Source organism: Aegilops tauschii, chromosome 6 (genome assembly GCF_002575655.3).
Source record: "Aegilops tauschii subsp. strangulata cultivar AL8/78 chromosome 6, Aet v6.0, whole genome shotgun sequence".
NCBI classification, from domain to species: domain Eukaryota; kingdom Viridiplantae; phylum Streptophyta; class Magnoliopsida; order Poales; family Poaceae; genus Aegilops; species Aegilops tauschii.
In genome coordinates, this window is record NC_053040.3 from 27,047,310 (window position 1) to 27,062,554 (window position 15,245).

A 15,245-nucleotide genomic window follows, 5' to 3' on the forward strand; every position below is an offset into this window, starting at 1 on the left:
GCCGGGTATAGCTTAGCTGTCGGTGAATGAGTACCAACAAGGCAGGATTGGAGCAAGCGGAAAACCATGAAAGGCGGCAGATGAGCGCACAGCTAGCAGGACGTAATCAGTGGATAACAGCCAACGCACAGCCCAAAACAGTAACGGATGCACCGCACGCACTCACGACGCCAGCCGCCCACACCCACCACCGCTCCCCCCTCCGTCGTCGCCAGCGTAGCTCTTTGTCTCTCTTATTTCTTTCTCTCGGCGTACGTCGTCGGTACCCATATATATATGGAGTTCAGGTAGACGTCAGAGCTCGGAGAGTTCCCTTCCTCGGATCACCGTGGATCAATCCTCTGCCCTTGTCGAGTGCTGCGCAGTCGCCGTCGCCGTCGTTTCCTCTCGCGCTCGCTGACATCTATCTGGTCTGGCGGCGGCCTTCGACGTCGAACCATGCAGAGCCTCTTTGGTCGCAGCAGCAGGTGAAGACGCGAGAACGAATCTAATTCCTTCTTCGGTTGCTGTTTTAGTTTCTTGTTTCTTTGGGTTCTTCTTCTCATGTCTCGTCTGCTTTTCTGGCTCTTGGTTAATTCTCTACTTGTCAGAGGATCCTAAATTTTTGATTTGGTGTTGGATTGGCCCGCAGGAACCAGAGGACATTCAGGCCCAAGAAGAGTGCTCCAGCGAGGGACAAGGTACGTGGCAAGTTGCAGGATCAAACATTTTTTAGTGACAAACGTTGGCCAATTTTTGTAAGAGTTCATCAAAAGGATTTTGAATCTCTTAGATTATCTGCCTCTACCTCCCGCTGAATAACATGGACTCGATTCAGTTGGAGGACTGCCTGCTATGACGAGGAAGAATTAATGATTTGGACTGCCAGCTATATATAGTAATTTCCCCCCTTTTTTCCAGGTCGAAACCCCCAGCCTCTGCATAATTCTGATGCACACAGCCAGCTATACATATAACTGCATGCATTCTGTCATTATCCACATGCTCAATCCAGAAAAAGAAGCTCAGTTACCAATCTGATGGAAAATATCATCATCATATTTTGGACTGTACGTACACAGGGCATGAAGCTGAAGAGGCACATCGACGCGACCCTCGGCAGCGGTAACCTGCGAGAGGTGGTCCGCCTGCCTGTCGGAGAGGATCTCAACGAGTGGCTCGCTGTCAACAGTGAGTTCTTGCACTTTTTTCTTTCTGAAACAGTTGTTGCTTGCCGTTTTAGTTGATGAGCTGAAAGTTTTGCTAGTTTCTTTTCTGACCACCTCCATCTCCAGCTGTCGACTTCTTCAACCAAGTGAGCCTCCTGTATGGCACCCTCATGGAGTTCTGCACGCCAGCTACCTGCCCCACCATGTCAGCCGGTCCAAAGTACATTAATTCCTTCAAATCTTCAAAGCATATACTCCATTCGTCTCATATTAATTATCACTGAAACGGATGTATCTAGACGTATTTCAATGCTAAATACATCTGTTTGAGCGACAACTAATATGGGACAACCAAAAGTATCTTATATGCTTCGTGTCACATTCTGAACTTAATGAGAAGAATTCTTCATCAAACAGGTATGAGTACAGGTGGGCTGATGGAGTCAAGATCAAGAGGCCTATTGAAGTATCTGCACCGAAGTATGTCGAGTACCTGATGGACTGGATCGAAGCCCAGCTCGACGAAGAATCCATCTTCCCTCAAAAGCTTGGTAACTGATTATTAGTTTTGGTGTAATCGATGAAGAGTGCTAAAAATGATCCGGTCTAATCATGCTCTGGTGGAAAACCTGTGGTGCCAACAGGGGCTCCCTTCCCTCCAAACTTCCGGGACGTCGCCAAGACCATCTTCAAGCGTCTGTTCAGGGTGTATGCTCACATATACCACTCGCATTTCCAGATGATTCTTAAGCTCCAGGAAGAAGCACATCTCAACACCTGCTTCAAGCACTTCGTGCTCTTCACATCGGTAACCACCCAACTTTCATGCCTTCTGTACCAACCTCTCATGTCTATCATGGAATGCAAAAGAAGGGAGTTGGTTTCCTGGTAGTTTGGTTCCATGATTCTGAATTCTAATATCTTTCCGACTTTCAATATTTTGATTTAGATTACTGCTTTAGAAGTTGTGATCAATCATTGTGCACACAAACACATCCTCAATATTCTTAAGAAGCACACTGCAAACATTAACAACAAATTATGATGGTTTTGTTGATCACCCTATTGACTAGAGTTTGTCATTTGATCATCATGATTAGTAGCACTATTATTCAGTAGCGTTCATTCACCACTTCTACGTCTCTCGAGTCTCGAGCAAATTTGGCTGTAATGGAATGGAATGCCTCATGCGGTTCGATCATCACAGTGACTTATTGCTGGCACTATTTTTTTGGCAGGAGTTTCAGTTAATCGATAGGGCGGAGCTGGCTCCTCTGAGCGAACTGATCGAGCCCATATGGCGTGGACACTAGCCGAGAGAAATAACTGGCGCTTTCTCCAACAAGAACTGATGAGGCAACAATGCAGAGACATCATGTTTGTTGCTTTTTTAGCTAGTTTCCCCACCTTGTGCATGCGCACCTTCATCTATATTTTCGTGATGATGTTGGACTTGGATGCATTACCTTCATCTACATTTTGGAAATAGGTTAGCTAGTGCTCGCGCATGTGCATCGTCGCAGTTTGTTCGTTTCATCAACAGATTATTATCAGTTCATCCCGGAAATTTCTCTTGGTTCGGTCATGCGTAGTAGTCAAATTTATTGTTTCTCTGCACCGATCTCTTCTCCCGTCGGCGACGAACCCTAGCTAGCTAGCTCGGATCAGTCTGCTTCCCTAAAAACACAAATTTATTGTTTCTGAAAAAATTCTAGAAAAGATAAATGAGTTCTCAGGGTGGCACCCCCGAAGCAGGAGTCTCTAAAGGACTTTCAAGAATCAAAGGATAATCCAATAATATTATTCCCATGTTTTCCATGAATTTTTTACTACTTAGTTATCTAATTTCATCTAAGGAACAAAATTTTGAAATTTTGGACGTATTTTCCAAGAAGGAAGGCAAACTTTCCAATCTCTACATATTGCAATGGTCACAATCATATCTTGTTGAATGGTTTCGAGTATTAATGCCAAAGCATTTGGCTTACAAAATAAGGAAAAAAGAAAGGTAAACTTGAGGGCCACTAGGATCTGACGAGTGCCAACATCTTCAAAACCTATCACCATTGACCAAATCCACAGCAAAACAACGTGGAACCTAACAATAAGCGTGGGGTGCGCACGGGCACACACACACACATGCACCAAGTGGTCAAACGTGGGGTTATCACCCAAGAAGCGGGACTTCAAGTCAACACCTTTTTTCAACAAGGGTAACATGTACGGACGTCGAAATTCGTTGATTCAATGAGTAAGCCAGATCACATGTTCACTTTTTGAAGGATAAAAAATATTGATTAGAGAGAGAGGGTGAATAGGGAACTACAGATTTTAACATTTTCTTGATTGACTTAAGAGGTTGCAGTGTTCTTGAAATCCAACTGAGTAGAATGCCATATATGATAAGATACCTAGCAACAACAAATACAAGATAACAAGCTAGCGCAACCCTACATGAAGGTAAAGGCTACAAATGACCACACAAAGTCAGAGGGGAACATTTATCCCATAGTTCACACCAATTTATGTGTGTATGGGGGGGGGGGGGTTGCTAATCTTTGTCAGACAGGCGTGGGAAATGCAAACATATCTCTAATGATAACCAATGTCTCGCCCTTCTCCTTGTGCCTCAGCCAACAAATTCCGAACTCAATCACTAGATGTAGACCTTGATGTGGTCTCCAAACCCTCATAACCAATCCCATAGCACAAATACCATAATTTGGAGTCTTGTGGGCAACACCTTTTGGCTAGGGATTCCCAAATACCCAAGAGCAACAAGCAACACATTGAACCCAGGGAGGATTCATATTTGGTTCGGTAATAACGTTGATTGGGGGCTCCTCTTTCTTTTCCTGCAAAGGCTTGCTAGGATTTGAGCACTAGGTCCGAGGGTGTTTCGGCAATGTCCCTAAATGTTTCCCACAACTTGGAGGTAGTATGGTAGTGGGACATAACCTCGGGTTACCGAATGAATTTGGGACACAAGTTGTACCCAGGTTCGACCCCCTTGATCCTGGTAACAACCCTACTCCTACTTATATTGGATTATATCAAGAGTACAATGATGGTCTCGACGAGTTGAACGGAAAGGGTTGGGCTAGTTGTATGTAAGGAAGGTACAATGGGCTTTGAAGGGCAACAACATATGGATACTTGGCACTGGTTGAGGTGGAGAAGATGGCAAGGGCGATTCGGAGGCCAATTCATGTGCATTTGGCTGAACAGCTTGCGTGTGCGCAATAGAGCAAAGAGCACGCACATTGGTTCGGCAAAAGTTGCATGCTAGAGCAAGAGCCCATCACTAAACATGATGTTGGTGGCAAGACCGCCACGTCATGCACCATGTTGATGGACCAAAGGGAGCATTCTACCTTACTTGGCAGCATTAGAAACCTCCTTCGCTATCATGGCGACACCCTCCTCAAGGGACGCCCGTAGTGGCGTATCCAGAAGTTTGCTTATGCGAGGGCCACGATTCATGATATGAATCTTTTGAAACATATAATTTTTCAAAGCATTTAGGGAATATACATGTTTTTTTGGAGTCGGGTACTAAATTGACTGGATCGTGCAGGTTAAGGATGGCGGATTTTAATCTTACAAAATAGTTCAAATTTGTTGTCAAACTCAACTTACTTTAATTTACATGTTCCCTTCCGATAAATATCTTGAGTAATTTGCCATCACCTAAAATATCTTGCTCAATAAAATAGTTAAACATATGCGTCACATCCACCGGGCATACATCTTTTCAACTTATATATATTCTTCACTATGTTCATATCAAAATAACACCTTTTCGATACTCTTTGCCAAATCCACTAAAGCAACCCTAGTTTGAGAAGAAAGTGCAATAAGATGTAAAGACACAATAACACTTGTTTTGTTTCAATAAGCTTAACCAAAAGCTCATCATACTTCTTTTATAGATTTTTGAACCCATCATCTATTTTTCATGACATCGCTAATGTTATCAGGTTAATAAGCTTAATCAAGTGCATGTTTGAAAAATCATTTGAATAAGATGATAGAACATGTGTTGTTTGTTCAGGTTATAAAAATATAGCATTTATATGAGCCACTGTATTTGCAAGTCGTTTGTCACGACCATAGCGTGAAGTTAGGTTATCCAAAAAAATCATTAGAAGAAGATCATAAACATGATATAATGTTTGTTGACATATTAGACGGGACTAAATTAAGTATGTAATATTTAGATAAATTGGTATTTCCTTTTTTAAATTGTTATGGACCTTACACTATATCTGTCCATGACACCTTAAGAGTGGTGTGGGTGTAGAAAAAATTGTATCTACTATGCTACGTAATGGTGAACCTGATGGGGATGACCATCATTCTTCCAGGTGTCGGCACCATGGATGCGCAGGCATGAGTAAAGAAGACCGATGCAATGGATAGGTACAAGTTATCGTTAGTAGACTAGATGGTGAATGGATACGTACAGAATAGTATTACACATTATCAAGAGTGGATGGATGAGCAGAGAGAGAAAATAATTCGTTCACAAAAACTCATTGTTAACCAACTTTGGTTTCAGTTGTTAATTTCATTGTCATTTGCCGGTTCATTCAAAATCTTAGTTTCCAGTGATAGTCAACATAGATATTGAATGTCATGTGCTCTTATTTGGATATTGTAAGTCATGTGCTCTTATTTGTTTATCAACACAAAAACATTGATGTTTAGTTGTTCGTATTTTGCTGAAGTACCCAGAAATATGAATATGCCATCGAGCCTTTGCAACTACCCAACTCTTCACAACTGAAACTACTTCACAAACGATACCTGCTAGATGATTCAGGCACGATATGTTAATCCACCGGCTATGTTGCACCCAGTCCTTTGTATGGATGGTTTGATTTCCAGTATCGTCCAGCAATCATCCAATAGGTATCGTGTGCATAGCAACACTCCTTCACAACCGTCCACCTAGAGTAGTCCATGCACCCTTCTTTTCCCGTCGTGCTCTGCTTTGTGAGTTGCGCGGACTACACACACGTGCCCCTCAATGCGCGCGCCATTTCCATCAGACCTAGGGATGTGGCACGACTCCAACGCAACACCATCTGAACTCCATCGTTGCAACGTGTGCTAGCTCGACCACCACTACCTCCAGGGCAGGGGGACCCTAACTTCTCAACAATGTGTGAATGATCCAACGCTTCCACGACGTTAGCCAATTCCGGTTGGTTTGGATAGAAGTATTTACCTGACGACGACACATCCGAGACATGGATAGTCACGGCCAAATAAGATCAAGGGGGTGAGAGATTGTTTAACCAAAGTTGAAATTGGACACAAGGAATAAAAAAATAGACCAAATATTTTATAGGGTTTGCTAGAGTGGAGGTGACCTCGAACCGTCGGTGCCTTCGCGGGTTCCCATGGCCTCCACCGGCCAATGTGTGGGTGGGGTATGGGGGAAACCCTGAATCTGAGTGTCCCAATATGTGTCTCATAGGGTCTTTGTCATCAGCGAAGTTGGGGCAGCAACAGCGATGCGAATAATGGTTCATTGGATTTCCCAATGTTAATATTGTTCTTCGGAGTGACGTTGACGAGTTGGAGATGTTGCCGAGTCGGGTACTCGGTTTGGTGTGATATTTTTTGTCCATGGCGGCGACGGCCTGTGGAGGGGGTGGCTTTGCGACGTGTTTATATTCTCCTGTTCCCTCTCCATCCCATGATGTTCAACCAGATATTGCTTCATCGGGGAACTTGTGAGCTTTGTGTCCATTCCCTTCTCCAGTAGGAGTTATGATTGTCGTATGGCCCTCCTCGACGCCGGCTTCTCCGGAACGGCGATATATCTTGTTTGTGGTCATCAGCCTCTTCTAGTATACATCGACAACTTGCCGGTTGCTGCTTCTATGGGCTACTGAGTTTCAACAAGGTTGCTCCGATAAGACGGAGGCATAGAGGTGCCCTCACGACACGCCGACTGCTAGTCAATGTAAAAGGAAGACGGTGATGATTTCTTCAAGAACTTGCCTGCAACTTCCTATTCTTGTAAGGGCTGGTTTTATTTTATATAAGACCTTCATCTATATCTATACCTACTAATAAAGCAAGGTGCGTTTCTCTGATTTTTTTCATCCGTTCATCGCCGAAAAGTTTTTTCCCTATCCGAGGTGGTACTAAATTTTGTGCGTTCGTTTGCTATAAAAGAAAAAACTATTTTAATACATGGGCCGTGTGTGTTGTGGCCCGTTGAAGCCAGCCCACTTATTTCTCTACGCACACAGCTAGAAAAACTCTATTTACCGCACATGGCGACAAATAGTATGACCTTCGCACAGGGCGCAAGGCTGTGCCAGCCCGTTTTCTTTTTTTTGTGTTTTATTTCTATTTTATTTTTGTTCCTTTCTGTATTTTTTCCCTGCAAACTTTTTACTTTTTTTCTTAAATACAATTTTTTTTAAAAAAAATCAGAATTTCGATTTGTGTTTTCAATTTTCAGAAAATAATTCCGATTCCAAAGGTTTGTTCCTGTTTAAAAAAATGTTCGAAACTTGAAATTCTTGTTCTCATTCCAAATTTGTTCAAAATTACAAAAACAATCCAAAATTTTTAAAAGATGTTTGTGTTTACTAAAAAAATGAGATATTCAAAATAAAATTGCATTTTAGAAAATGTTCCATTGTTTCTAAAAAAATGTGTTCTCCAAAACAAATTGGGATTTTCAAAATAAAATTGTATTTTAAAATACGTTCCAGATTCTATAAATATTCTTGTTTAATGAAATGTTCAAAATTTTAAAATAATGATCGTGGTTAAAAGAAACACATTTTCAAAAGTTATTATAAAAATGTTGAAAACATGTTCCTGTTTTAAAAAATTGTTCCCAAATTAAAAAAAAGTTAGTGCTTTTTCAAAGGTTCATGTTTTGAATAAATGTTTGTGAATTTTAAAAAAATTCCCTATTTAAAATTTAAAATATTCTTCATCTTTTTTCAAAATGATCGAAATTTTCGAAAAACCTTTCTAGATTTCAAAAATTGTTCATTTAAAAAAATATTTTTCAATTCATAAATATTAATTTATTTTTGGCAAATTTCGAAAAAAATCAAAAAAGTTTTGAATATGGTGAAGCAGTATGATCTTAAATGTTCACGTTGGTCGTTGGTAAGTGGGACCCGTTTATTCGAGTGGCCAGCACCCGGTGGTCGAGTTTTTAGGTCGTGAGTTTGATCCTTCAACTTGTGATTTTTTTGGATTTATATTCGTGCCTTACAAACCCAGTGGCTGGCCCAGATGCGAACTATTGTGCCTCCCATGCACTTTTTGATTATAACTGAAAGAAATTGTGGGCACAAGTCAATAAAAGAGAATATGCTGAATTGGCTCTAATAAAAAGAATTGTAGGCAAAGTGACCACTAAAATATTCAAAGAGAATAGACCCTGATAAAGAAGGAACTACCTGGTAATGCATGGATTATGCTAATGAAACTTGATTTATGCACTGCAATTAGTAATCCATCCGGTTACATCGTAGTAGGAGAGAGTGGCGAAGCAACCGTGCTCGCCGCGCAGCCACCAAATGAGGAGGGAGCCACAACCCCCGACACGAGGGCGAACCCAAAGGAAAAAAAGGCACGAGTTGGTTGGTCGTCGCCATGCAGACTAACCCCACCACTGTCAAGATCTCGCAGGCCAAACACGATCCGAGAGAAGACCACAACTCCTTGCTCTGTCGCCCCACTGCTGTGCAGACTGTTTTTTGGTGCACGCGTCAATTATCTCTCCTGTTGCTCCTCAAAAGAATATCTCTATCCTTGCAACGCACGGGCATACGTGCTATTCTTTCATTAAAAAAAATCAGAAAAATCGGCTCTGTTTGTGAAAGAAAAGGGCCAAGTACATTAATTGCAGGAGAAGAAATTTTCCGGGAATTTCTATCTGGGCCCACTGCCAGTGGCCGAGGTCTCGAACTCTCGATGGACGTGGAGGATCAGTGGCGAGTGTGTGGTGTGGACTCGCTTCTCCTTCCCTCCTCGCGGCGGGACGCCAGCCACCACCAGAGCAGAGCAGACCACCGCCTCGCCTCCTCCTCCGCACGCGGCCATGGCGCCTCTCTCCACCGCCGTCCGCCTCCTGCGCTCGCCCGCTGCTCCGCGCGCTGTGCCTCATCCGCCCGCCCGCCTCGCCGGGGCGCCAGCGCGCGTCCGCCGGCGCCGGTCGCTGCGCCTCCGCGCGGAGGCGGCCAAGGAGGCGGAGGTGGGGGAGCTCAGGGCCGGGGTTTCCGTCTACAAGCCGCGCTCCTACGAGGTGCTCGTCTCCGACGCCGCCCGCTCCCTCGCCGCCGCCATCGACGACGGCAGGACCCGCCTCGAGATCGAGTTCCCGTACGCGCACACTCCGCTCCACTATCTCATTAGTCTCGTTCCAATCTAATGCAATCCCAGGATTGTTCTCACATCCCATTCGTGTTTCTTTCATGAACCTCCACGGGTAACGATGGCTAGGCCTCTGCCCAGCAGCATCTCTTCTTACAAGGTACTGACTGCACGCCCTTCTTCTCCAACCCCTGCCCAAATTTCCTGCTGTGACATGTTGCCATATACAGTATATTACCAGATAAAGTTTGATTCTAGTGACATATGCACAAAAATTCAATCCATACATAAGGATCTTGTTTGCTTTTTTTTGAAACGGACATAAGAATCTTGTTATGGGACACTGGATACAAATTGGTTCAACCCAAAGTTTCCTGCTGCAGCAACATTGTGGTCATCAATGGATACGAATTGACTAGTGATTGATGCACATATATAGATAAATAAATTATGTAATGTGGATGCACCCACCTCATCAAAATAGAGTTGCAGATTGTTTGGCAAAATACAGCCGTACTGAATGTAGCACTTTTGTCTAGCTCAAGAGAGGGCCCCCATGTATCGAGGACATTTTGCCCCTAGATTATAACTCTATCTTTTTGGAATAAAACCTCTATTACCCCCGCAAAAAAAATCATGTTCTTTTTCTCTTTTGGAAAATAGGAGCTTTATTACCCACCTCTAAAATCTGAGGATGAATTAGGAACCAATTATATAATGTGCATCAACGCTTCGTCGTCATCGTGTTGTCAGAGAGTCCGAGTTTGTTTATTTGCATCACATTTGACGCATTAATAAATTTTTCCCATTACCGAAATGAAGGGGTTGATGTTAGACTGATGTTTGGACTATTCCTCTTGCTTCTGAAGTTCTGATCACGCCGATTCACCTCTTTTTCTCTAGGGGTCTTCGGACGAGTTCATCGATGCCAACGTCCAGCTCGCTCTCGCCGTTGTAAGGGACCTCAAAAAGCTCAAGGGGACTCGGTCCTGCATAGTAAGTTCAGGCTCCACGCTTCACCCTTTGTCCTCCAGGTTTGTTCCACGAGTGCGGAACCATGCTCATCCGTTCTCTTCTAGTCCATTCCAGGTGTTTCCTGATCAACCGGAGAAGCGAAGGGCCTCGCAGATATTCAAAACAGCTATAGATCAGGTAAACTGCACCTCGAAACATTGCATTCTCCCAGTGGCTTCATGGGTGACTAAAGTGATGGGTTGGTTTTCTCTTGGCACTTCTTTTAGATCGAGGGTATATCCATCAGTTCGTTGGACGATCTGCCCACCGGGCCTGTCGATACCTTCTTCAAATCGATAAGAAGTACCCTTGATTTCGATTTTGCTGATGACAACGAAGGTAACATCTCAGCCAGCTCTGTCTAATGTGGTGACACCGAAAACACCAATTTCATTTACTCCGACGATGAATCTGCTGAGTCTAAGATGAAATACTGAAAATTGCATTTTTATGCCACTTCTCTGCATTGATGTTTTGTTCTATACAGGACCTGACTAAATCTTGCCGAGCGCTTTGTGCCAAAAGCTACCAGTTCAGAGTACATGTAGCATGCCGAATAACATTGATATGCTAGCATCTCTTTTTGTAGTTGCCTAGTTGGCAAAATATTTTCGTGTTAATTTATCATCAGTTCAAAGAGTGGAAATAAAAGGATAACTGAACATGAGCAGGATGTGTGTGTGAATCAAGCGTAGGCAGTTTTACCGTGGGTAGTTAACTATTCATTATGATACTATTATTAATGTGAGCAGAAATTCCGTAACAGCCAGCCATCAGTAAATTTGAGCCCTATTACTGTGAGAAAATCCTCACATAAACATCCCTGGAGATATCAGATATTGCTTGTAACTGATGTGCTAGTGTGCTTACAGATCAATGGAAGTCTGACGAACCACCATCACTATATATCTTTATCAACAGCAGCACGGGTGACCTTTCATCTATAGAGAAGTATGTGGTATGTCTAGAATAATGCTTTTGTGTCTCCCCTCTAGAAAAACTGCTTTTGTATTCTAAGCATTTGCAAGAGAACATGAATCCGTAATTTTCAGTGATTCTCTACTATTATAGCACAGGAGCAAAAAATGTTTAACTTCAACTTTGTTTATAAAAGTTCTGGTGTTTGTTTGCATGTTTTGCTGATTCGTCCTATGTGCATTCCTTCTTGACCAGGACCAATTTGCTGCCTCTGTACCTGCTGTTCTCTTTAACCTTGAACTAGATACCTTGCGGTATGTCTTCTGTATTCTATTTGATACTCTGTTCCTTATAAGCGTTTTGAGTGCCTTTAGCGATAACATACGAACTTTAACCTCCAGTTCTGACCTGGGGCTTCTGGGATTCCCCCCAAAGGATTTGCATTACCGGTTTCTTTCTCAGTTTACCCCAGTATTTTATATCAGACAGCGTGACTACTCGAAGGTATCATCTATTTGTCTCTTGCGTGCCTAACCATCGTTTGTGTTTCTGTCTGTAACTAACATTTTCCACTTTACAATATAGACAATTGCGGTCACTCCATACATAGTGAACTACAGTGGCGCTGTCTTCCGTCAGTACCCAGGTAGCACATTGTTGTAGTCTTGGCCACTGGCAGTACTAAGTTGTTATTTCCATGTCTTTCTTCACCTTAAAAGGTGATAAGATATTATTATTCATACATGTATTTGCATCCTCCAATTCATCGTGTTGTAACATACAATTGGTTGATACCGCATCACCATCAGCTACTGATCTATTAATTTCTGTCTGTTCAGGGCCCTGGCAAGTCATGCTTAAGCAGGGTGATGGTTCCTATGCATGTGTTGCAGAGAGTGCATCTCGGTTCACTTTGGGGCAGGTCATTACAGTATATCATTTGCATGAATTATAGTTATTATTTTGACAGAAGTTTTGGAATATGACGTGCCATGTCATTCTTTTAGGCCAAGGATGAACTATTGAGAGTTCTCGGTTTGCAAGAAGAGGTAGGCAGCCAGCTTGAATTCCTCAGAAGAGGATACAAGGTATGCAATCTCATCTCACTTACTGGTTGATATGAATAAGCGCATTTCCAAAATTTCAGTGCAATAAAAAATAAAACCCTATATCGAGAGCAGTGGTCTCAAGCAATTTATTTGACATGTGATCTCAAGCAATTTATTTGACATGATCACATATTCTGTGAAGTCCGGGAAAATCTAAACCTACTTACAGAACCATCAATCCAGCAAGTTGCTGTGTTGATTGATTGCATTTTTTGCAATCCTTCACACCTGAATTTCTTCAGAGCATCACTTTTACCAGCTGAAAATGAGATCCTTTCATGCAGAATGCTACTTGGTGGGAAGAGAATTTTGATCAGGAGAAATCACCCGCGTGGCGAACTTGAGACGCAGCTGCTGGTTCGACGCCGAAACGCCAGTCTGACTGGCAAATGGAGATACATAGGCCAAAGAATGTTCATATAGTCCCTTGAAAACAGAGTGTTCATGAATCCTGAGCTGATGATGCAACTGAAATTACAGAAAGAAGCGCACACACCAATGTCATAGTCATGCAGTGTGTACATTGCCTGTGCTGCAACTGTGCCATCTGATATGAGTTCTGAGGGGAAATCCTCCTCAGCATTTTGGTGATTATGTGCCGAGTACAAGTGCAATGCATGCGACTCTAATATTGCAGTGAATCTTATGGCTTCTCTTTTTTACTTCCACAGACCAGAAGTGTATCTGGCAACTTACAAGCAGCTGTTGATGAAAAAAGGCATTTTGATTTCTTAACTTGTTTAGTTTATTCTTAAAGAAAAAATTCTTGGCCACTAGATTACATTTGTTAACCACCTTAGTAAAAGAAAACTATAACTTACATTTAACAAGCATATAGGGCAGTACTGCTGAATTCTACTAGCATCCTTGACCTTCAGTAAGGGTGTAATCTCTCCAGAGTGGAGGCTACATAGAGGGGTTTGCCAGCATGAAAATCATGAAACATTTCTGTCAGGTCACCCCTGACGATGTCCGAAAACTTCGGTAAAACTGAAATTGTCTGGTCCGGAAGCTTTGTTATGCTTCATTTGGAAAACCGGCTCTGCGAACTTCCCCTTCAGCAAATGATCCATGAGACAATGAACTAGTCCTTACTCGCGGACGGCAACTCTAATAAAGATGAAACAGAGGAACGGTGGATCCAGAAACCTCATAATGGGATGAGGGGAAGTGTTGTGTTGAGTAATTGCATTTTCAAAGTTCAATCTTGCACATTTGCATTTCTTTAGAGCATCACTTCCACCAGCTGGGAATTGGATCCTTTCATGGCAGATGCATTTATATTGGATCTCTCTTAATCGTCGACCTGACCGGAAAATGAAGATATACAGGCAAATGAAGATATATTGGATCCTTTCTATGTGTACACAATTTATATTGAAAGCCTCTTATGTTCCCAAACTGTTGTTTGTGAATCTTGTTCCATGTAGGCAAGCATCGAACAACTGACCTTTAAGGACAACATATGCACTATCATCTGGTACATCTGGAAGTTGGCTCTCTCGAAACATGTTTCCTTTCGTCGTGTCTGTGAACTATTCTCGTACTGTAAGAACTAAGAGAATAAGGAAAAGATATGGCTGAACCAGGGTGAAAACGAACTTGGGATGGGGAAACAACTACCAGCGCCCATTTTCTCCCCACGTAGAAACATGATCTGTAACCTGTGAGGTTCACGTTCCAGCTACGCGTTACAACAATCAAACATGGTGACGCGCATACGCCCAAATAACATGTACTCTAGCTCCAAGATACAATGTGGCAAAAATGCGGGACATGATCCATCTCGGAATCGAATTCTAGAAGATTCGCCAATAGACAGTACAAAATCACGGATTAACCTGCCCTCTAAATCGTGCATGAACAATGAGGAGCTGGATTTCTTGAAAGCCTCACACGAATAACACAGTTAGATCATAGCACGGACGAATCATGAGAAAACACAAAAAGAAAAACCTAATCAACAATTAAAAGAACTAAAAAAAACAGCAGATCACACGAGATGATCGACCTCGATCGTCACATCTTGGCGAACGAGGCGGAGGACCCCGTCCGGTCGTAGTAGTACTCGGGGAGGGCCTGCGGGCGTGAGAGCATGAGGGGCCGGTCCTTGGCCTCCTCGGGGTCGTCGCAATCGTCGTCGTCCATGGTGTGGAGGTGGATGCAGGAGCACCGCTCCATGGAGATGAAGAAGGCCGCTGCCACGCTCGCGCCCACCCATACCGCGTACCCCTCCAGCTTCTCATACGACAGGATCCCGCCGCCGCCGATGCCTCCGTTCATGGATGTTGTCCGTCCGACGGAGACCAGAAGGAAGGGAAGATGGGGGAATGGGGCTGGATCGGTGGCTAGTCCCCGCGTCGCCTCCGGGTTTTTCTTTGGGGCTGTTCTGGTTGTCTGCCAAAATTAGGATGGACGGGGGGAAGGAGAAGACTATCCGCGTCCCAACGGGGCACCGGCAAGCGACACGTGGACGCATGCGGAGGTGCCCGTTTCCTTGGCCCTTACTAGTCTGGAAAAGGTACGCAAGGTTGGTTACAACAGGTTCAGCGAAACCAATGAAGCACAACAACCTTCAGTCCAATGTTTGCTGTCCTTCTACAAGGAGTAAACATTTTTTTTTTGTTAGCGATGAACCTAAGATGTTAGCTGTTTCCATAACTACATGTTGGTGAAGTTGTCCTATGCATTCAGG

The 15,245-nt window shown here is 43.2% G+C and overlaps 3 protein-coding genes across 3 annotated transcripts; 2 read left to right on the top strand and 1 right to left on the bottom strand.

Annotated features, from left to right (window-relative positions):
- The first annotated feature begins 215 nt into the window (after positions 1-215).
- On the top strand, positions 216-2,715 carry LOC109767365 (MOB kinase activator-like 1A). The gene is made up of 7 exons (XM_020326125.4): positions 216-467; positions 632-680; positions 1,062-1,170; positions 1,275-1,368; positions 1,566-1,699; positions 1,793-1,956; positions 2,387-2,715. The coding sequence occupies exons 1-7, from the start codon at positions 439-441 to the stop codon at positions 2,459-2,461; spliced, it is 654 nt and encodes a 217-aa protein (XP_020181714.1). The 5' UTR covers positions 216-438; the 3' UTR covers positions 2,462-2,715.
- Positions 2,716-9,115: 6,400 nt separating this feature from the next.
- LOC109767351 (protein LPA3) lies at positions 9,116-13,191 on the top strand. The gene is made up of 12 exons (XM_020326113.4): positions 9,116-9,518; positions 9,639-9,669; positions 10,413-10,505; positions 10,599-10,661; positions 10,751-10,862; positions 11,396-11,481; positions 11,697-11,755; positions 11,843-11,945; positions 12,027-12,087; positions 12,281-12,363; positions 12,449-12,529; positions 12,835-13,191. The coding sequence occupies exons 1-12, from the start codon at positions 9,238-9,240 to the stop codon at positions 12,892-12,894; spliced, it is 1,113 nt and encodes a 370-aa protein (XP_020181702.1). The 5' UTR covers positions 9,116-9,237; the 3' UTR covers positions 12,895-13,191.
- An 835-nt stretch (positions 13,192-14,026) lies between these two features.
- LOC109767366 (uncharacterized) lies at positions 14,027-14,833 on the bottom strand. Its single transcript, XM_020326127.2, has one exon. The coding sequence runs from the start codon at positions 14,831-14,833 to the stop codon at positions 14,570-14,572; it is 264 nt and encodes an 87-aa protein (XP_020181716.1). The 3' UTR covers positions 14,027-14,569.
- Between the last annotated feature and the right edge of the window lie 412 nt (positions 14,834-15,245).